Source organism: Episyrphus balteatus, chromosome 3, assembly GCF_945859705.1.
Source record: "Episyrphus balteatus chromosome 3, idEpiBalt1.1, whole genome shotgun sequence".
Taxonomy (NCBI): domain Eukaryota; kingdom Metazoa; phylum Arthropoda; class Insecta; order Diptera; family Syrphidae; genus Episyrphus; species Episyrphus balteatus.
In genome coordinates, this window is record NC_079136.1 from 19515847 (window position 1) to 19537738 (window position 21892).

The 21892-nt window shown below is 36.8% G+C and overlaps 1 protein-coding gene across 1 annotated transcript in view; it reads left to right on the forward strand.

Annotated features, from left to right (window-relative positions):
* The window catches only part of LOC129917069 (uncharacterized), a 110474-nt gene extending 91652 nt beyond the window's left edge, over positions 1–18822 (forward strand). Inside the window, exons 2-8 of the mRNA XM_055997383.1 lie at positions 3936–4090; positions 6500–6691; positions 6761–9937; positions 9999–13360; positions 13481–13579; positions 13645–13783; positions 16118–18822. Coding sequence (XP_055853358.1) covers positions 3936–4090; positions 6500–6691; positions 6761–9937; positions 9999–13360; positions 13481–13579; positions 13645–13783; positions 16118–18592 — 9599 coding nt within the window. The 3' untranslated portion in view covers positions 18593–18822. The remainder of the gene's footprint in view (positions 1–3935; positions 4091–6499; positions 6692–6760; positions 9938–9998; positions 13361–13480; positions 13580–13644; positions 13784–16117) is intronic.
* Positions 18823–21892: the final 3070 nt, after the last annotated feature.

The following is a 21892-nucleotide window of genomic DNA, read 5'->3' on the forward strand; positions in this document are numbered from 1 at the left end:
TTTTAATCAATGAGCACGTTCAAAAACGTCTCCGAATGGTTAGCTGTCAAAAAACACATTTTCAAATGCCTCTCGTAAATCAATTCCAGAAGTATCTTTCCTTTTCAATAGACGAACAAATTTCATTCTGAATGCCAAAAGCAAACACTTTCATTTCATTAAATAAATCTTCATAACTTCCTTTGATTTGACACTTTGATAAATATCTTATCCCAAAGTGGGAGCAAATTATGAGAAACAAAAAGTTACATATTTTTATACTTTTCTCATTATTATGTCTTTCAAAGTGAAGTGAAGTGAACTTCACTTAACCAGTAAGTTCATTTCAATGGTCGAAGATCATTAAGTTATTGTAAGATTACTGACAAGTCTGGCAATAAAGGACAATGGGGCAACAATAAAACTGAAACTCCTAGAACTAATAATAGAGAAGAGAAATTAAAAAAATGCAAAAAGAAAATTACGGAAATATTTCCCAACTATACACAAAGAGGATGAAGATAGCCCGGCAGCTTGAAAATTTGTTTCGTGAATTGCTCGATTGTGGTTGTCTCAGAGAGAGAACGCGTCCCAGAATCAAATGAGACAACAAGGAATTGATTTTTCCCAACTATATTTTTTTTGGTGGCACAGAAAGAGAGAGCGCGGTGAGCCAGACTAGCAAAGTAAAAAGATAAGCGGGGGTATATATATGTTCACTTGTGGTACAAACAAGATGATGACTTTCTCGTCAAACTCACCCACCACACTGTGTTGTGCATGGCTGGCTGATTTGATGTCTCTCCGGGCCGTTGGAAGCTTTTATCCTTTATTCTTGAACTCAACTCGTTTTTGGGTTCCATTTATTGTTTTTTTTTTTTCTGTTTTAGGGTGGATTTGATGAGAGTCGTTGGTTAATACTGGGAAGGTTTTAGCTTGGCATAATATCCGTTTTTTCTTCGAGCTATATTCGTAGAAAAAGGAATTTGTCGTATCTTGTTTTTTATTTCTCGCTAGGAGAGGATAAAGATGAAGCTCGCTGTTTTATGGTACTTTTTGAAATTTGTTGTGTTTTTTTAGTCTATTTGTTTGTTATATTTTTTTTTTTATATGAATGTGTTTGTAATTGAAAGCAAACGCCTGGAAATCCGTGAATCGAGGGGGTGCGGATTTAACCCCTTAACCTGTGTGTTAGTGAAGTTATACACTATACTTTTAAGGGGTTGCTTCTGTCTCTTTTGGTGTGTTAACGCTTTTCTTTATTCGTTGATGTAACGTTGATGAGATGAATTTAGAAAACAAGATGAGAAAATTTTTGTAGATTGGTCGACAACGTCATCATCATCGTCGTTCGTTCCCGGCAAAAGGATAAAGAGAAAGATATAGAAATGCTAATGGAAATGGAACTGCGTGAAAAAATAAAGCACAAAGAAGTTTCATTTATTTTTTTTTTTTGTTGGTTTGTTTTAGTTTTCTCTGCAGGGTGCTGCGCTGCCTCTGTCATATTGTGAAATGAAAAATGGGAAAAGTTTGTGGTTAACTTTGTTTTTCAAATGAAATTTATTACTTGATATATTTTGTGTTGATAAAATGATAAATGTCAACTGAAAGAGTGCAAACATTTTAGGGTTAAAGATAATAATAAAAAAATAGTTGAAAAAAAAGTGAAAGTAAGTGTTAAAGTCGTTTTTATAGCTTTGAAGTCTTTTTTTTTAAACGTTTGCAAACAAAATTATTTTTACGGTTATTAGTTTATAATAAACCGTTTATGGATTCATTGATCTATAAAAATTTATTAGACAAGTAGGGAGGGTTCAAGTTGAAAATAGTGGTTAATCTTTTCGGTAGTGATAGTTAAAGTCATGGCTGCCTTTATGACTTTTTTTCATATGATAACTTCCAATAAATAGGTAACGAATAACGTGTTTTTTCTGAATACTGATCTGAACATTTTTTCATTACTTGTTGCTAGATTGGATTTGACATGAATGTGCGATTAGATTCACCAACAATTAGAGTCACAATATCAGGCATTTCAGGTTTACGCCAAGACAGATTTCTTTATCAACCCAGTTTACTTTACAGGTGGGATCAAAAGTAGGCGCGTTTCCTTGAAGGTAGTAGACTTCTCATGAGCAGATGATAATTAGATCTAGTACAACAATTAACACATTAGCTTCTGTTCGATTGTGTGGTTGGTAGTACTAGATTTCTACTCATGAGTAGACTAATGTTCATAAAATTAGGAAGTCCTATTATGTACATATGTACTTCTTAAGGTCCAACTAGAATAAACGGAACCAAAACCAAACGGATACTTGTTTCAAAACCATACGAAGCAAAGCATTTCTTTTCGATTTGTCAAATGGAAAGAGAGATTGAAATAAGCTGTCAGCTTACAAAATTTACTTCTGTAAAGTTAGATAGAAATCGAACTTCATATATGTATCTGGATGAATTCTACACGTAAAACAAAAACAAGACGTGACCCTGCTTTCTTTCGAGATAATTTTTATTGAACCAAAAAATAGTTCCTATTTTGGTCAACAGATGTCTGTCGGTAGGAAGAAAAATAAGAGATAGAGCATAACATTGACCTACTATATATGGACTGCTAGTCGTTTGACTTTTCCATACAAAAATTGAAAAAAAATGATTCCACATCTTTCTAGCTCTACTAGCGGTATAACCTTAGACGGCGAAAAGAGGAAACTTTTAGTGAATGACATCTGTCGTTAAAAGGTAGTGCTTTCTCTGTTTTTCTATATTTGTTCCTTTCGCACTTCGTCAAAAATGTTGCACTTATTCTCCGCTTTTTTTTAGGGCGCTAGTATCAAGAAGAAACAAGTGGAATCAACCTGAATATGCTTCTAGCAGTCCATATATATTAAGTCAATGGAGCATAAGTTAGAGAATAAACTTATATGGGTGAAAAAGAAATGAAAATAGAAATCTGTTTCTATTTTAATCCAGATCGTTTTATTTTGTAATCATGATCTATATGGATCATTGGTCATAATAAAACGCAGCTAGTAGCACATTGTTCAAATGACGTTTACCTGATCAATATTAAAAAAAACTATTATTATTTCCTAACTTAATTTTTAGTAAAATTATTGAAAACATTTTGATCATTATCAATACCTAAATTAAACACTGAAAAGTATAACTAATAGATGTTTTCCTGAAACGATGTAAACTCTGGGTAAATCTGGTAAAATGGAAAATGTGGTAAACGAACTGTCAAACCCATACAAAATGTTGACACAATTAACACTTTACCACGTTTACACTGTTTCATGAATACCCCTAATAAGGAAATAACATTCGTGATGTGTAGGGTACTTAAAATTTCGTTTTCCTATATTTCACCATCTAAACCCCTTATGTATGTATGTTTCATTATTGTATTTGTATGCCCATGAATAGATGGGCATAAATGAGGTGTGTGTATGTTTATGCACACATAAATACAAAAGAGGGTAAAATAGCTGAAACTCTATTAATCGATCTGACAGAAAATCTTCCGATCTTTATACAGAGTATCTTTGGATGTACCAATCGTGGTGGCTTTAGGGAACAGGGATGCATTTTTGAACATCTTTTTGCCTTTGCACATTGCAAAAATGATTGACGTTCGTTGCATTTTTCATTGCAATCGCACATTGCTTTTATCAAATTGTTTACTTACTAATTTCCTGTAAATTTTAGCATACATGCTAATAAACTTAGTGTTAACACACTCAAGTTGTTGTTGTTTCATTCAAACCTTTAATTTTGTTTGTATTTTCAAACAATCATTGTTTCTTTGTGTCTTGCTATTTTTTAAAACATGGAATGCAATGGTACCTAATTTATAAAACTATCCAAATTAAACTTCTTTGCAATATACTTATTCTGACTCCTAATTTATTTATAATCATTAACGAAATTTCTTTGTTTTTGTTTTTTTTTAGGAATACTGTCTCCTCCGGGTCCGTTTTTAACACCCAGTCCATCGCCTTCTGTCTCAGCCAGTCCACGCTTGCAGCCATCACCGTCGATATCACCATTCCCTCAAGATGTGTTATTGGTAACTGGCAATACAATTACCAACACGACTCAGGAGCAGGTAAGCCAAAGATTTACATAAAAAAAAACTATATTTTTAAGTTAGGTCTTCCAGTAAAAACATCTCATATCGCACGTTGAGACGGATAATGTCACAACTCAGAATGTGTCGATTTTAAATTAGATCGATACAGTATCGACCATCCGTCCTTTTGTAGAGAGGACAGTTCTCTTTTTCGTTACTGTGCTTTATTACTTAAAGAAGACAGTAAAGTGTCCTCTGTTTTCAAAAGTGTCCTTATAAAGTCCTTCTTTCCGCAAATATTACTCGTAATCAAAGAAACACATACAAAAACTGAAAAAAAAGTGGCAGATCATCATCTTGCTTTTGAGTTAGATGTATACAATCGCAATTCATTACAATCGCAATTCCATGAAGAATACTGCAATCTATCCTTTACAGATGCCTCGAACTCACGAGAAATGATAAGGCTGCTCTTAAGAACACGATGTGGGCTTCTTAATTTTAATACTAGGGCATTTCAGCATGACAATTTTGGTTTATAAAGAAGACGGAGATTGGAAAAAAAGGATTTGGTTTTACTGAAATCAGTAAAGTAGAAGAATATTTAATTGAACTTGTTAAATTATTGATTTAATATAGCTTTTTACGGCCCTTAGTCCAAACAAAAATTTGGCGTTTCGTCCCGGTAGAGCTCACTTTGACTCATCTTCTTCTTCCTTTTTCTCGGCGCTGTTATGATCTCGATGTCGAGGGGATCATAACCTTCCCACGTTACTGCTTCACACTAGTGATCCGCCTGTGGGGTTCGCCGGGTTGACCTCAGAAATCGGCGGCAAGCCTCCCGGTTTTGTATTGTTCCGTTTCTGAGGCCAACTGAATGCTGGTGTTTTTGCATTTGCTTGTACCAGGAGTTTTTAGGCCTACCTTTCTTTTTATTTTTAACGATAAGTTAAATGATGAGTCCAAGTGAGCTCCACCGGGACGAAACACAAAATTTTTGACTGGACTAAAAGCCGTAAAAAGCTATATTAAATCAATAATTTTGGTTTATGCACGTTGTGCAATTTTGATGCTATCGAGAATACCTTCCACTTCGTCAAATCATATGGGGGAGTATTTCTTGTAACCGAAACAATTGATCGCAATGAATTTCTTCAAATATTAAATGGCAAATGTTATTTAAATCTTTATAAATTCTTAAAATTTTCTCTTAATTATACCAAATTAATTGTAAATGAATAAAATTGACTTAAATTCAAGCTAAGCCAAAATGTAAATGGTAAAACAATGACTTGACTGACAACTTTAACAAGTTATTTTCCGAATTTATTTTGTAAACTGGCATAATCTTGTTTTTATAACTACTTTTTTTAAGAAAATAAAAGTAATTTATCTATCTATCTGTCTATCATACAAATTTTGTTTTCCAAAAATCTAATAGCACCAAATCGCATCTCTTTGCAAGCATTTTGCATCGCATATCGGCATTTTCTTCAACAATGTCAAAATGTCGTACCCTTTTTTTAAAGGACCCCGCAATATTTGTATGGTTTCAGTCAAATGCTTCAATTTTTTCCACAGAGCTTGCTTTTGACATCCCGAACAAAAGTCTTATAATTCAAAACAAAATAGTATGACCAGATTTTGAGTTAGTCAGTAAAAGTTTACCCCTTTGTATACTTATTTTGGTATACCTTACCTTTGCTCATGTTAATAATAATTTCTCAGTTATTACTAACAGTAAAAACATTATAGAGGTCTTGCATTACTCTTCTCGTAGTACGAGTATATTTTTGAGGTCTTTCATTGCGTTGAAAACTTTTGTCAGTTTCAGCAATCTTAGACTAGGAGAACAATTTATGACTCTTGATAACGAACGCTTTTCGCTGTGAACTGCACTAAAACTTTCCTTTACAAATATCGTTAGAATCACTAGCCCAAAATGCTCATCAACCGATTTTTGATAGTGAATTGATCCATCATTTCAGCTATGCAATAATTATATTAAGCACGAGTCATTTGAAGCAAGAAATCGGTTCTGATGTCATTAGATACCTTGCATACGTCAGTAGGTGGCAAAACTCACAGTTTTTATCAACCTGCTACATATTGTTTCAACATTTTTCAGTGTATTCCCTTTTATAAAATAAGTCCTCTTGGTTTTCGCAAGGTCAAGATCTCCATTTGTACCAAATGCCATGATTCTATCTTCAAAACTCGGTGCTAGAGAGCAGAATGCCCGTTACTAAATTAATCTGATTCAATGTTTTTGGTTATCTGATCACACTTTTCCTGAAAAATCGTGTTTTTCTTAGTTGGAACAATATCCGTCTCAACGTGCTATATGTCGTCAATATTCTGAACCTCAGACTCACCATGCTTTTACCTATAATAAATTGTTCAATCATTATAAAATTTAACATGTTTTTTTTTTTCTAATTTAAGGAACGCAAGGCGGCGACGCCTGGCAGACGTCAATCAATCCACCAATATACAACTGGTAGCCCAAATGCTGGCACAGTGGTATTCCAACCAAGTCCCTCGCAATCACCAGCGGCTGCAACAACAGTCATTGGTGTTACGGGCAATGAATTCAATACAACTCTTGTTGGATCCAATAACATTTCATTAAATAAGGTTTGTATTATTTAAAATACCTCGTTACAATACAAAAATTATTAACATGTGTTTATTGAATTATTATAGAAAGCTAATAAACGTACATCACAAGGATTCACTGGCTATGGGGGGCAGACACAAGCAATTAATACATCCAATTCGTTTGCGACAGCAAATGTGGCTAGTAGCCCAAAAGGGCAAACGAAAAAAGCCACAAACGTGCCCACATCGATAATTCACAATAATAATAGCAGTAATTTAAATAATAGTCACCAACAACAACAGCAGCATCAAATACATCATAACAATCAACATCATCAAAACCATCCACATCCCGGCAGTAGTCCTTTGACATCGGAAAGTCCGATAGCCAGTCCGATTGGTAATAATAGTGGCATTAAACCACCCACCCCACAACCACCTCCGCCACAAATGTTGCAACAATTTCCGATGGTCGGCGCTGCTGGCAATCAAATATTTCAATTCATTCAATCACCCCAATTGATTGCCACAACACAGCAGCAACTGATCGCACAACAAAATAGTCAACAGCAACACCACAGGGGCACCGCCACAGTTCAAACGCACCACCACCATCAAAATGCTGTCAATCAACAGCAGCAGCAACAGTTGCAACAGCAACTGCAGCAACAACTCAATTTGGCTACATCGATGGCCCAGAGTTCGCATCTGGCAAATGTCACCTCGTCGACTGGTGCTGGTGGAGTCCTGCATGCAGTGGCCCACCAAACAACAACCAAATCAGCAAAAGCCCCACAACAGATTCTACCTAAACCTCAATCGGCGACCAATGATAATAAACTTATAAAAGGTCAGATCTCACAGTCACCTCAGCTTCAGCAACAGCAGCAGCAACAACAACAACAACAACAGCAGCAGCATAATGCGGTAAATAATGCGAATGCGACGGCGCAGTCGTCAACGCAGCAACAAATAATTCTACCCACGGGGAATCTCAACACTCAGCCTCTTTTGCTCAATCAAATGCCAGTTTTAGTTCAACAAAACACCCCACAGGGTGTTCAACTTATACTTCGGCCGCCAACTCCACAGTTGGCGACACCTTCTCTGGTCATTCACAATACCCGCCCACAATTGCAGCAGCAACAGCCGCAACAACTCCTAAGAATCCTGAACACCAATGGTGCTATGCAGTTGGCAACGACACCGACATTCATTGTTTCATCGCAGGCAAATCTCATTCAGCAAACGGCTAATCTGCAAACCATCAAGACCAATTCCAATCAGCCAGCTATAACGCAACTGACTGGTCTGCATGCAGCTCTAGCCTCCGCGTCAGCGGCACCTCGATCTCAGCAATTCATTAACAGTCACATTCTCGGTCAAAGTGTGGCAGCGCAGCTGCAGAATCTTCAACTTAACGGCAACCACCTCGCTCAAATTCAAATGCCAAATGGTCTCAATGGTCAGATACTCTCGCAGTTGCCTACCCAATTCCAGCAGAGTCTAGCCAGTTTCGGACAGCTCAATCAGAATATCAATCTTAATCAATTGAATAGCACAAATATTCAGCAGATTGCTGCTGCAGCTGCGGCAGCAGGAGCAGCCTTTCAATCTCCTCCGCCGCAACATGTGGGCGATTTGCAGATGTCGGCAACGGGAACTGTCATACCCTCGCAAAATATACAATTCTCGAGTATAGCATCGCCAGCGGTAACTCCTCAGCCGCAGTTGTTGCCATCGGTAACGCCCGAACCAGCGCGCAATCCTACCCCAGTGACGCTGCAAAATGTGATGTCCAGTCCGCAACATGTGAATAATATTATCGCAAATGTTGCTGGTGGTGCTCAACAACAAGTACAAACGAAGCCGCATGAGATTCCCATTCACGAGACCAAGGTTCGAAAAACTAAACCAAGAAAGAAAAAGAATCAAGTCCAACAGCAACAACAACAACCAACACCAGTGTCCACAACTACTTCCATCGCAATGATGGCCTCCTCATCAACAACGACAACAACGACGACTATGCCTCAAAACAACAACAACCTAAACGATGCAACGAGTAGGAATTCAGCGCTCTCGAACAACTCCAACAACACAGAAGCATCTCCAGCCCCAGCAGTAACACGTCAAAAACTCGATCTCGGTAATGTTATGAAACTGTGCGGCATAATGGAGGATGATGATGATTTCATGGAGTGTGATGATCCACCGGCGCCGGCTCCACCACCACCACCACCACCTCAACAACAACAAGAGGAACCAAAAATATCAACACCACCACAACAACAACAAACCAACGATATAATGATATCGATTCCTGGTCAAAACAACGATGTTCCCTTTACTTTCTCAATTCCTGCTTCACAGCAGCAACAACAGCATAATAATGCGTCAAAACCTCAAGCTGAATTACGCTTGCAAGCTGGCAATCTAGTCGATGTAAATGGCATAGAACCAGGACAGAATATTCTGATTAAAATCGATCAGAATGATTCATCCCAACCGTATACTATATCAATTCCAAGACTACCCACCGCAGAAGAGATTCAGCAACAACAGCAGCAACAACAACAAATGCAGCCCCAAATCCATCTTACCACACAACAAGGTCAAAAAACTATGTCAGCAAATCAGGGGATCACGTATAGCTTTGCTCCGGCACTGACAAACTCCTCAATGACCACTGCCACTTGTGGTACTAATTCTGGCCCAACTGTTGTAACATCCAATCAACAAATGAATCCTATTTTGAGAAATACTGGCACAATTCAGTCACGCATAAATGAGATTCAAAATCAATTGATTGCTGTGAGTGGAGTTAATGTTCAACAACAACATCAGCAACAGCAGCTGCAACAGCTTCAACAACAACAGCTGCAACCACAACAGCAGCAACAACAACCACAGCAACAAACCCAACAACAACAACCACAACAGCAGCAACAACATCACCAGAATCCAGTAAGCAATGTAACAACAACAACGGCAACAACATCTGTGACATCGACAACGACCACTCCAACTGTGACAACAACGGCGACAGTCAAACCTCGCCGCAAACCGGCAGTTCGCCGAAATGGCAAAAAAGTTGAAGCTGCTTTAGCAGCTGCCAATGCAGCAGCAGCGGCCGTAGCAGCAGCGGCGGCATCATCCGCAAGTGCACATACAACAACGACAACAACAACTGTATCAGCACAAAATACCACCAATAATAACCAGAGTATAATGTCCGTAGGTCAAGTTCCTAGCCAAATCGGCAATATTCAAATATCACAGGTACATTTCTTTGAAATATTTTCAATATCTGTCTTCTTGATACTCATTTTTTTTTTCACAGGTTGATACAACAAAATCAATAGGTCAAAATCAGCCTCCAGTTGCCGGGACAGTTGAGAATAAGATACAAATAATGCCAATTCTCGACAATGCTGGCGTTAAAATAGGGAGCCACAGTCAGTCCACACAACAAACACAGCCAAATCACAATCATCACCCACCGCAACAGCAACAACAACAACAGCAACAACAAATTGTGTTCAATCAACAGCAGCAACAACAAATCCAACAGCAGGTACAACAACATCAGCAACAACAGCAACAAGAAGCCAGTGCCAAAGCATTAGCAGATGCAACAGCAAATGCAACTACCAGACAACAACAAACAATGCCACAAGTTCCACAAATTCAAGGCAATGTATCAACAGCTATTTCGGCCTTAATTCCACAACTAACTGGAAGTCTAAGTCTTGCTTTTACCGAGCATTGCGAACGTCTTCTCTTGCGGCATGACCCCAATTCGCCGCAAGATCAGCAATCGCAATGGATTCTCCAAGCTCTGTTGAAGGGAGCTCTACCAAATCTGACAATAATAAACGAACCATCGGGTGTTGGTGGTAATACTCTGGAGAAAAATAAAATGACTCCATTTGTTATGGCTGGAAATCCATCCATAAAACAGAATAACAATCAACAAATGGCTACAGGAACAGTGACTAAAACTAAATCTGGTGGTATGCAATTGCAGATAAATATTCAGCAGCAGCAACAACAACAGCAACAGCAAACAACAGCACAAACGGTTGAACAACCAAAGAAAGGCTCTGAAAGTAAGGCGAACAATAAAAACTCTCAGCAAAAGAATCAACAGCAACAACATGTTCAAAATTCATCGATTCAGCAACAAAATCTGCAACAACAGCAGCAACAACAACAACAGCAGCAACAAAATCAGCAACAACAACAACAACAGCAGCAACAACAACAAAATCAACTACAACAACAGAAACAAAATTCATTCATGGTCAATCAAAATAACCAAAAGTTTGTTGCTCTGCCCAAAGTGGAATCCAATCAACAGCTTTTTTGCCTCAACACCATCAGTAATCAAATTACTCAAATCAATCCTGGCCAAACAACAGCCTCCCTTGGTCCCATGGAAAGGTTAATTATAGCTCCGGCGGGTATAAATGCTCAACAACTGGCCCAGTGCCTATCCCAAGGTCAGATTCACTTTGACAACGATAATCAAAATCAAAATAGTAGCACAACCCAACAACAACAACAAACGACATCAACAACACCTGTCGCTTCAACTGCTCCAGTGCCGCGCATTCAGCAGCAACAAATTGTCCACCCGCAGCAACATCAACCAATACAGCCTTTACAACAACCAACTCAAGCACCGCCTGCTAAACAAGTCGCAAATGTCGCCCCAATAATCGATCAGAGTAAGGCAAAAATGGAACCAAAACCGAAGAAGGCAAAGCCACGTAAACCAAAGATCTGCCTTGAGCCGAATAATGCACCACCGAAGAATGCTGTCAAGCCGATGCCCAAAGTGGATTTATCCGTCAAACCAAATACAAATCCTGTGCAGATAGTCCAGCCAAATATTGCCAAAACAACAATGATTCATCCATTTCAGAGCCAGTCGTCGACGGGCACAAAGTTAATTGGTGTAACAGCGCCAATGCAACAACATCGTAATAACAATAGTGTCAATCTAAATAACTCAACAAACCAGTGCAATAGTAACTCAAACAGTAATAATTTAACCAGTAACAGTATCAGCAGTAGTAATAATGATAGCAATATTAGTAATTTAAACTTAATGAATCAGGGCCCAGCTACAGCATCACAGCCACAACAACAACAACAGCATCTCCCAAATCAACAGCATCTTCAGCAAGCACCATCATTGGCTGGAACAAATTCTGCAACGAATCAAATCCAAAATAATGCACAAGCTATGCCAATTGGCAATACAGTTGGACAAAATCATCAAATGCAACAAACACAAATGCAACCGCAGTTGCAGATGCAACAACAACAGCAGCAGCAACAACAGTCACAGCAAACAACTACGGTATCGCGGGTTCAAACAATTCAGCTTACACCGGAACAACAACAATTGCTGAAAACCGTACAAATGCATATTCAGCAGTTGTCAGCAAAAATGCAAAACAAATCTTTGCTCTCAACTTTGAATATACCAACTGATTTGGATACGCACAATCCGATCTATAGCAAACCACTGCCTTCTTTGAATAACTTGCAAAATATGAGCGATGCTGACATCTATACTGCTTTGCAGGGTCTGTTTATTGAACAGCAAAGAATTCTGGCGTCGGGAAAGCTAATTCCGACACCGGGAAACTTTGTGCCAGGTCAGAATGGTAGCTTTGCATTGATTCAGCAACCAACGTTTTCTATTCAGCCACCACAACAACAACAGCAGCCGCAGCAACAAATTCAACAACAACCACCACCGTTGACTCCACTTCCAGTTGTATCGGAATCACAAAAAAGTGCGGGAAACTTTGATAACAAAGTATCCCCGCCAAATTCAACGGCTCCTCATAACATTGGGATAGTCCGTTCGGAAGGACAAACTATACCAGCGAATATTGTTCAGCCAAATAATCACAACACAACTGTGACGACTCCCTCACCGTCATCATCGAATTCCTCTTCTACTCAAAGGATTCACATCTATCCTATGCAACATCATCAACAACAACAACAGCAGCAACAGCAGAATAAACAAACTCAACATAAACAACTTATTCAGCAAAAGCAACAAATAAGCATACAAACGCAACATCAACAAAAACAGCAACAACATGTGATATCGATATCAAAAGATGGCAAACACACAATAACTATTCCACATCCACAACAACAGCAGCAACAACAACAACAGCAACAACAACAACAGCAACAAATCACACAACAACAATTCATACAAATAACAAAGCAGACCCATCCACAAGCGAGTGTTATTCAGCAGCATATCAGCCAAGCCAATGAAATGCCAAAAACTGTAACTACAGCAACATCGACTACAGTACAAATGAATTCAGTGGTTAGTACCAAAATGGAGACTGATTTGAAAACAACTATTATTCCGCTGAATCAGCAACAGAAGCAACAACATCTTCAGCAGCAGCAACAGCAACAACAACAACAGCAATTCCAAAATCAACTCCAACCTCAGCAGCAGCAGCAACAACAACAACAACAACATCCACAGCAACAACAACAGCAACAAAGTTGTAGCTTAATTCCATTGGCTCAAAGTGTTACAGTCGCGCCGCCATCAGTCTCGTCGACAACAACATCTACCACAACCACAGCCATTTCATGTGCGAGTACGGTACCAATAGAGAGTCCCAAACCGAAAGTTGCCCGACTATCTTTGTGAGTGTGTTATTCAAAAAGTTGAAATCGTTTTAACTTAAAAGAATCATTCTTTAATAAAATTTTCTCTCTTTTCCTTTTTTTTCATAAAAAAAATCAAAAACGAAAAAAAAAATATAGGTTCATTCGTCAATTGGAAGTTGATCAGCATGGATGCTTAAATCCTGATTACGTCAATCCATTTCAGAGTAAAGAAGAAGCTGTAAAACGGCTGGTTAGGTAAGAAGTTTTTGTTTATAAATCTATTGATGAACGATATAATAAATATATTGATTTTCTTGTAGATACCATTGTATGTATGAGAATGACGAAGAAATACCTAGTGAAGAGGAAATAGAGTTTGAAAATACAGCGCTGCATTTGGAAGATAAATTCAATGATATTGCTGCAAAATATAAAAAACTACTTGTGTTTGATTCAATGGTAAGATGATATTTTGTTGTATCTTGGGTTTTTTTTCTTTTATTTTATTAAAAAGAATAAAGAAATGTGGCGGCAATCAATTAACACATCTGTTATTAATTAATCTGTCTGATTCTGTTCGGAGCCAAACACTGGCGCCTAAATTCGAACATTTTTGCCTTGTCTAGACATAGTCATAAAACATGGGTTTGCTCCTTGTTATTCTTATTAATGATGTGAACATGCAAATCACTTGTAGAGGATGGAGTTATATAAAAAGATATTTTAAAAAAATTTACTCGAACCTAACTGTTCTATACAATTATAAATGAAAGAGCTATTACGGTGTGATTACTCACTGGATAATATTTATTGGGTAAATATATGTATCTATTGATCTTTAAGGGGGGAAAACCCTCTGGAATTTTTTAATTTTTGCATTATTATTTTTTTCTCTAAAAATTTCATTTATCAACGAAGAAACAATTTTATTGGTCTTAGCCTTGAATGGAGCCTCAAAAGACCCCAGATAGTCCCGAAACCCATGCGTTCCGAGCCTACCACTGTACAAAAACGAAAACTATAAACGCATTTTTCTCGAAACACATTTTTTTCCGCGCCGTGCAACGTAACTCAAAAACTAATGAAGCTATCGACTTGAAATTGAAGCAAATTACTCCTTGAATCATTGGCCATTGCATGAACCTAAAAGTTGAATTTAATTTGTACAGTAAATATTTTTTCGTTTTTTTGATTTCTAATTTTTATTTTTCATTTTTAAAAAATAATTTTAGGTTCATGCAATTCGTATTAATATCATCTAACAGAAAAAAAATTCCCTTTTGATATAAGATGGTTTCCTGGACCTGTGCTAGAGGCGCCAACTTTGAAGGGCTCTAGAGCCGCCATTTTGTTATTTTTTGATTTGAAAAAAATTGTAATAATACTTAATAATGTCAGTAAGATCTTGTTCTTTTAAAAATTTTAATAAGTGCTTTCAGTTTTTCATAAAAAAATTATTGAAAAAGCTGTAGTCCAGAGGGTTTTCCCCCCTTAACGCAATCCGTGTTACAACAACTGTGCCAATATCTGCGAACTTAATGTCATATACGTAACTTGAGCAAGACAAGTATGGAATCATACCAAAACTTCATCAAAACCTTCATTTTTTCAAAGTTTTGCTTTGTGATAGTCAATCACATCCCATATATAAAAAGTAAAAAGTGGCATTTTCGATTTTCTAACGGGAATATCTCAAAAACGTGATGTGATAGAATTTTTCTCTGATAACGTATTTGAGTTTTTGGACAGAATACAAAAACGTGCTTTCAAAATGATAGATGATAGATCAATAACTGAGACAATTGCGTCCCTAGACAACCGACTCTCCTTGTTTTATCGCTATTTTTATAAACAATGTTCAGATGAAATAGCTAGTTGCATTCCTCCCCTGAAACAATTTAACCGTAATACTCGCGCTTCTAGGAATACTCATCAGTTTACCCTTGAGCCCAACTTCGGACGTACCCTCAAATACAGAGATTCTTTCTTTAGCCGCACCACACGAATGTGGAATATATTACCCGCCTCTGTTTTTCCCTGCCATTTTAATGTCCAGAGCTTTAAAACTAATGTGCATCGGTTTCTCCTTTTGAATCCCTCCCTATTTTCCTGAAGCTCGCACTGTGTTTGGCATATTAAGGGTATTTCAATTCCAGTAATGGTTGCGAATAAATTATTTATTTTTTTTTTTTTTTTTCAAAAAATCTTCTCGAACCATTACCGGCTTTTTCGCATACCGGCTTGGGATGATCAACAAATAAGCCAAAATTTAAATTCATGCGTGAAAAACTGAAAGACCAAATGATAAATATTGCTTCGATACAGGCCATACAATTATTTAAAATAAATAGCATCTCAGATATACTCCACTATAATTCGTTTTCTGTATCTGATTTAATCCAACCATACACATTCTTCGAGCAACAACCAACAACCCCAGTGTAACACTTTCAATAAGGTCATAGTTTTTAATAACTCCAAAGACGGTTGTTGTTTTTGGTCTATGCTCTGATGTAGTCTATATAGTATTCACGACGTAACATGACTATTACTAGTACGCTTTTGTTGATTTATGCATAAAGTTCGTAAGCTACGCTATCATTTATTGGGAATGCCTTCAAAGAAATCGTCTTCCGTATTTGCACAAATCTAAAATTCTTATAAGTAGTCTCCGTGAGCCCATCAGCCATATCAATTTCTGCCTAACCTGTTCAAGACAGTCCTCATATAGATATTTTCACTTAAATAAATCGTAACCATCATAAATTAAATATTTGTTCTTTTTTCTTGCAGCGTCATCATAGTACCTCTGAGATGTGCCAAATTAATCATTTACTTGTTAAGGATCTACAACAAGAGTTGCTCGATATGCGTGCCGAAGCGTTTCCCCAAAATCAACATAATCCATTCACACACAGTAATAGTGTTATATCGAATCCCCTTAGTGCTGTTAGCAGTTTCAAACCAATCAAACGTGAATTTGACAACCAATCAAACGATTCTAGTCGTTCCACTCCCATCCAGCATCAACAACAACAACAATCACATCACAACACTTCACAATGGAAACATCACTTCGAACTTATCAGCAGCAATAGTAGCTGCAGCAGTAATAGTCAAATTAAAAACGAAGTCAAATCAGAACCATCTGAGTTTGGTGATGGATCTAAACTTAATTTCCAACGTCGGCTAACACCAGTGCCGAACAACTGTGCTAATAACAGTTTGCAATCGTCCTTCCTCAAACAATATTCCAATATGAACATAATTAAAAAGGACGAAAAGGATCAGGTATTTTATCCTTGCAGCAAAATGTCTGCCGCATCGGTTACCCCCCATTTCAATGGAATCAAAAAGGACATTGATGATGTCAAGAAAGAGTTTATCGAAAACTTTGACATTGAATCCGAAATAACACCGAGTTTCATTATGAAAAAGGGTCACCATGCCATGCAGCCACAACAACATCAGCCGCATCAGCAACAACAAATTACAAATCAAACACTGCAAATCCAAAATATCCATACAAATGTTCTATCTTCATCATCATCATCGTGTGCCTTTAACAATCTTAAATCCAATAGTCGTGCAGCAGAAATTCCCCTAAGTGACCTGCGATCTGACTTTCAAGTTAACTGCTTTCCAGCTACCACAACTGGAAATTCTGATAATAGTTCGTTCAACAATGGCGGCGCCAGTACACCATTTGAACCGGACAAAAAGCAAGAATCCTGTGATGAATGGTTGTGCATCCAAAAGGAATTAAATTTAATTACCGAAAAGAAATCTGAACAACAGCGTCAAGCTGCTCGTGCAGAAAGTTCATCCACTCAGCTGGCTGATATCTTTGAGAATGCCACAAGTCCCAAGGATTTGTCGGAGCTCTTCGAGAATGGTAAAGACCAGCACGAGACTGCCCATACCATTGAACACCTATCGGAATTCTTCAATCCCGAGTCTGTGGGTAGTAAATCAGTGGAGAATCGCTTGGAAGCGATGTTTGGCGAATCTCCTGTTGTAGACAAAGCTGAGACAACACAAGATATGGTCGAATCTGGCCTTGAAGAGTTATTTAGCGAATCACAATCTCCGGCAGCTGCCAGCAATTGTAATGTCATCCACACTCCTCAAAACTTCAATCCAGTAACAGTCGTAGGAAGTGAGAGTTCCTCAGGCGTCCCATCGGATAAAACTCGTTCTTGGACTGGTGACTTGATTGTACCGACTGCCAGCTCTTCTCCATATCTTCAAGGAGCTGCCCCACGACGGGCACAACAACAGCCGAGCTCGTGCAATTTTGTCGAACAGCAACAGACACATCAGATTCAATTGTCTAACAATCCGCAATGGATGCAAACCATGGAAGCCCAATTCCATGAGTTCATGTCCACTTCAGGACAGGATCAGCACGGCATGATTAATGGAAGTACCGATTCAACAGATGGACGCAAGCGTCAATGGAACGGTGACATACTTGATCAAGCTCATCAGGAATTGAAGAAAATGTGCTTCACTGTTGGATCAAAATCGGATGACGCACAATTAGTAGATCCAGATTTACTCAGTTTACACGACCCCACCGGTGAATTGATTCGACATGCTGTCAGCATGCAGCATAATTCTGCGTTGAATGTGGAGAACGGCCCTGGTGGCTTTCAGCAAATGCTTAATCTTCACCAACATCAACAACAACAACAACATGTGCAGTTTCAGCGCCATCATCTACAGCAAATGCATCACTCGCAAATGCATGGAGTTGGTCTGCTGGACGCCATGGGCATGGGTGTTGCTGGTCAAGCCAATCTTAGTGGAGGTAGTAGTGGAAGTTTATCATCGAATTTCGATGATGATATTAGTCGTCATGTTCAAAATGCCATCGATAGTATATTGAATCTGCAAAACAGTGAAGGAGACTCGCTAACTTTCTCATTAGATCATTCGATGGGATCGTTTCTTAGCGAAAGTATGCTTGAACACAGTCAACATCATCAAAGTTCAGGAGCTATTAGTTCACATTGTGCTTTAGCAGATGGTGGTGTTCAAGATCCAACTGATTGTATGATCAGTGGCGGAGGACCAAATGCTACTGGAGATAATAGCAATATGATGGTTGATTCGCCAACATCATCGGTTATGTCTAATTCCACTAATGGTGGAAGTGGTGGCAGAACTGATGTTGGAACAACGGGGAGCAATGTTGACGAGGTTACAGATTTTAGCTGCGTAGCAGGTATGGACGATGCTGTAAAGTCGATTATGACATCTTGACAGATGTCTGCTGCCAATGTGATAATGGAATTTAATGCTGCTGCACTTTGAAAATGAGAGAGCCTTATTACAAAAGGGTATAACAAATGGGTTGTTTCTAATATATAAATTGTAAATTTTTATTTTCTAAGTTAAAAAATTTTTTTTTTTGTTTCTAAATATATGTAGGTGTCCTTTAGGTGTCTCGTGTTATAATAAAACCAAAACAAAAAAGTTTCGAATTAACTTTATCTATCTGTGTTCTTATAACATTTTTTAAAAAAAATATTTGTTCTCAATATCACATTCCCTTTTGTTTTTAAAATTAAAAAAATAATAGTTTTGAGTCCAAAGAAGATGGTAGAAGGGTCTACTTATGTTTGTAAATTATAAATTGTACATATTTAAACTATAAAACGGTTTGTATAGTAAAACTAATGTGACGTTATTTGATTATATGATTAGACACCCTTGGTGAAATGGTAAAACCGATTACTTATAAACGCTCCAAGTTCAAATCTAGCCTATTTTCATAAAATTTAAATTTTTTCAGAATGTGAAAAAAGGCCCAAGTATATCTTTTTCTTCAGTAAAGGGCCTATTATCCATTTAAATTTGCAGAAAGAAGAATTTGTGTATGAGAATATAACTCGATCCCTGTTATATTAATACAAATTTTGAATGAGTATTTCGTCCGTCAGTCATTAGAAAATGGAAACCTAGCACAACACTTATGAATATAAATGTAGAGGATGTATTTTTATTTTCCATTTAAGAAGAGTGAAGAATTGGACCAACACAGATGCAGTGGCAAAGGCAACTGAAAAGAGACCAAATTCAAAAAGCAGAAACAAAGTTAATTGAATTTAATCAGAAAATGGTATTCACCAAAATGCAGAGTACCTTATTTCACTTTCGGGTTGTGAATTTGCAAATGGTTAAATTCAAATCATGGTGTATTAATGGGTAAATTCACAAACGTCAAATTTTTTGGTAGTGATTACGCATCACTGCTTTTTTGCGATGCTGATCGTTGCTCAGCTGATGACGATGCGATGCTGATCGACAAAAAGTTTTACGTTTAAAAACAATTTTTGCTTAATGATGGAAATGTACTAATAAAAACTCTTTGTTATAATTAAAATCTGGAGCCTCACATTTTATCTCCTCCACAACATTCCTCCAAAATACTGACTTCGATTTTCTGCCTCCAATAAATTCACCTTCATATATTAATTTGCTTTCAATTAGTTGTTTAATTTGTGTGCTGGTAAAATATTCCCTAAATTTCTTCAAATTTATTCATTTATAAACAATTTAGAATTTGATTAAATACTTTTCATTGTCCTTTTCCTTCATTTTTACTCCAAATCGCGTCTGCATCACCAAGTTATCAAGAAAATTCTTGATGCTTTTTTGTTTGATATTTGCGCATCAGTTTATCCAAAATTTGCAATAATGAACGATTGACTTTTAAGTGATGCTATTTATTTGCGTTTATGAACGTGCTACAGGAATGATCGCAAATCATCTCTGCAGTGATGCGTTTGTGAATTTACACAATAGGTAACTGATTTATGTTTGGTGGTCTACATTGAAGGCCTTAGAGCTTTTAAACTTACATTGCACTAATTACTAATAAGAAGGAATAGAAAGATAGAAAATTTTAATTGGTCGTGATGTGATTTTAAATGGAATCACTCATAATAGATCTCATTTCTGCATGAAGTTAATTGTTTATCAAACAAATTGATAATTAATAACCTTTTTGATCTCAAATTCCTTCCAAGAAACTTGTTTCATATTTTCATTCAAGTGTAAGGTACGTTTACTTACCGAAGGTCTCGAGAGACTGGAGTCTTCAATAGACCGTTGGGTTTGGAAAATTGTCGGGCAATATCCAGCCAAAAACCTCCATTTATAGCCTGAGTTAATACAAAGTTCACCAAAAATATTAAAATTAATAGAAGATATATGTATGTACACTGCGATTTTTATAAGAGTATCCTAAAAAAGATACAAAGGCATTTAACAAATGAGCCAAACTGTTTTACCTTTGCGAAATGCATTTGGAGTTAAAGTCATTCCATTCATTTAGAAGTTATTTTGTTGCACTTTGTGGAATGGGTAACGCTATTTTGTTGGGTCTTTCAGCACAACAATGACGCAAAACAGAAAGTCTAGTAAAAACAGGGATAATGATGACAATATTACAGTTATGGATTGCCCACTGCTGTCACTCTATTTTAAGCCAAAAGAAAATCAGTCCAAGATCGTCAAACGCAATTCAATTGAGAAAATGTTAGAATTGCAGAAGCCGATAATATGGCTTCGAATAAAATACCACTAACTATTTTACAAAATTTAATTGAATCAATGTCTCGTTGGTGAAAGCCCGTGATGGAAAACAAAATCTTTGTCACTAAATGTTGATTATTTTTTAATTTATTTGTAGTTGAATTAAAAGTAGCAATTGTTTTGTCGCATGTAAATATGAGGTTAATCAATACCTACAATTTAGTGTAGTTTCTTTAATACTTATTATTATTTTGAAAATTATGTAATTTTATTTTCGTAAAATAATGAGCTTTCGAAAAGTGTGAAAAATTTGTTATAGTATTGATTAAAATTTTAACGAAACTGAGCAATTGTTGCAAATGTTTTGTCCGATGCTGTATGAGCAATATGAGTAGACGCATTCGTGCTTAACAAAGCTACCATAAAAGTTCAATACAAATCCAGTACTTGTACTGTTCTTATACCCAATCGATGTGATTTTCATTTCATTCATCGTCATTCATTATCTGATGACCTCAGGCGGATTTCTAGTGTAAAGCAGACATGTGGGAGAGTTATGATCTCTCTCGACATCGAGCTAATAGCGCCGAATAAAAGGATAAAGGGGAATAAAATGATAGGATCGAAATTTAATTGTTCAAATTTCCTTTCTGACATATCATTTCTTCAACAACTTTTTTAAAACTCATTTAATTAATCATAATTATTATGGATTTAATTTTAATATTAATTGATCAGTTATAATTATTATAAATATTGAGTATATTTAATTATCTAGAAAAAAAAAGAAATGTTCTAAAAAAATTGTTATTGTATTTAAAGTCTAATAATATCAAAACCCCCTAAAGATGTTGGCGTAAAACGAAACGTCGGGAAAATTAATGGATTAGTCTTTTAAATGTTTTAAAAATTCACAGATCATAAAAGCCCAAAATAAAAATACTCAATATTAAGGATAGTTGAAAACTTTGATTAAAAATAGCTTTCCATAAATTCAGAAGTTTTATTTCTTAAATACTTTAA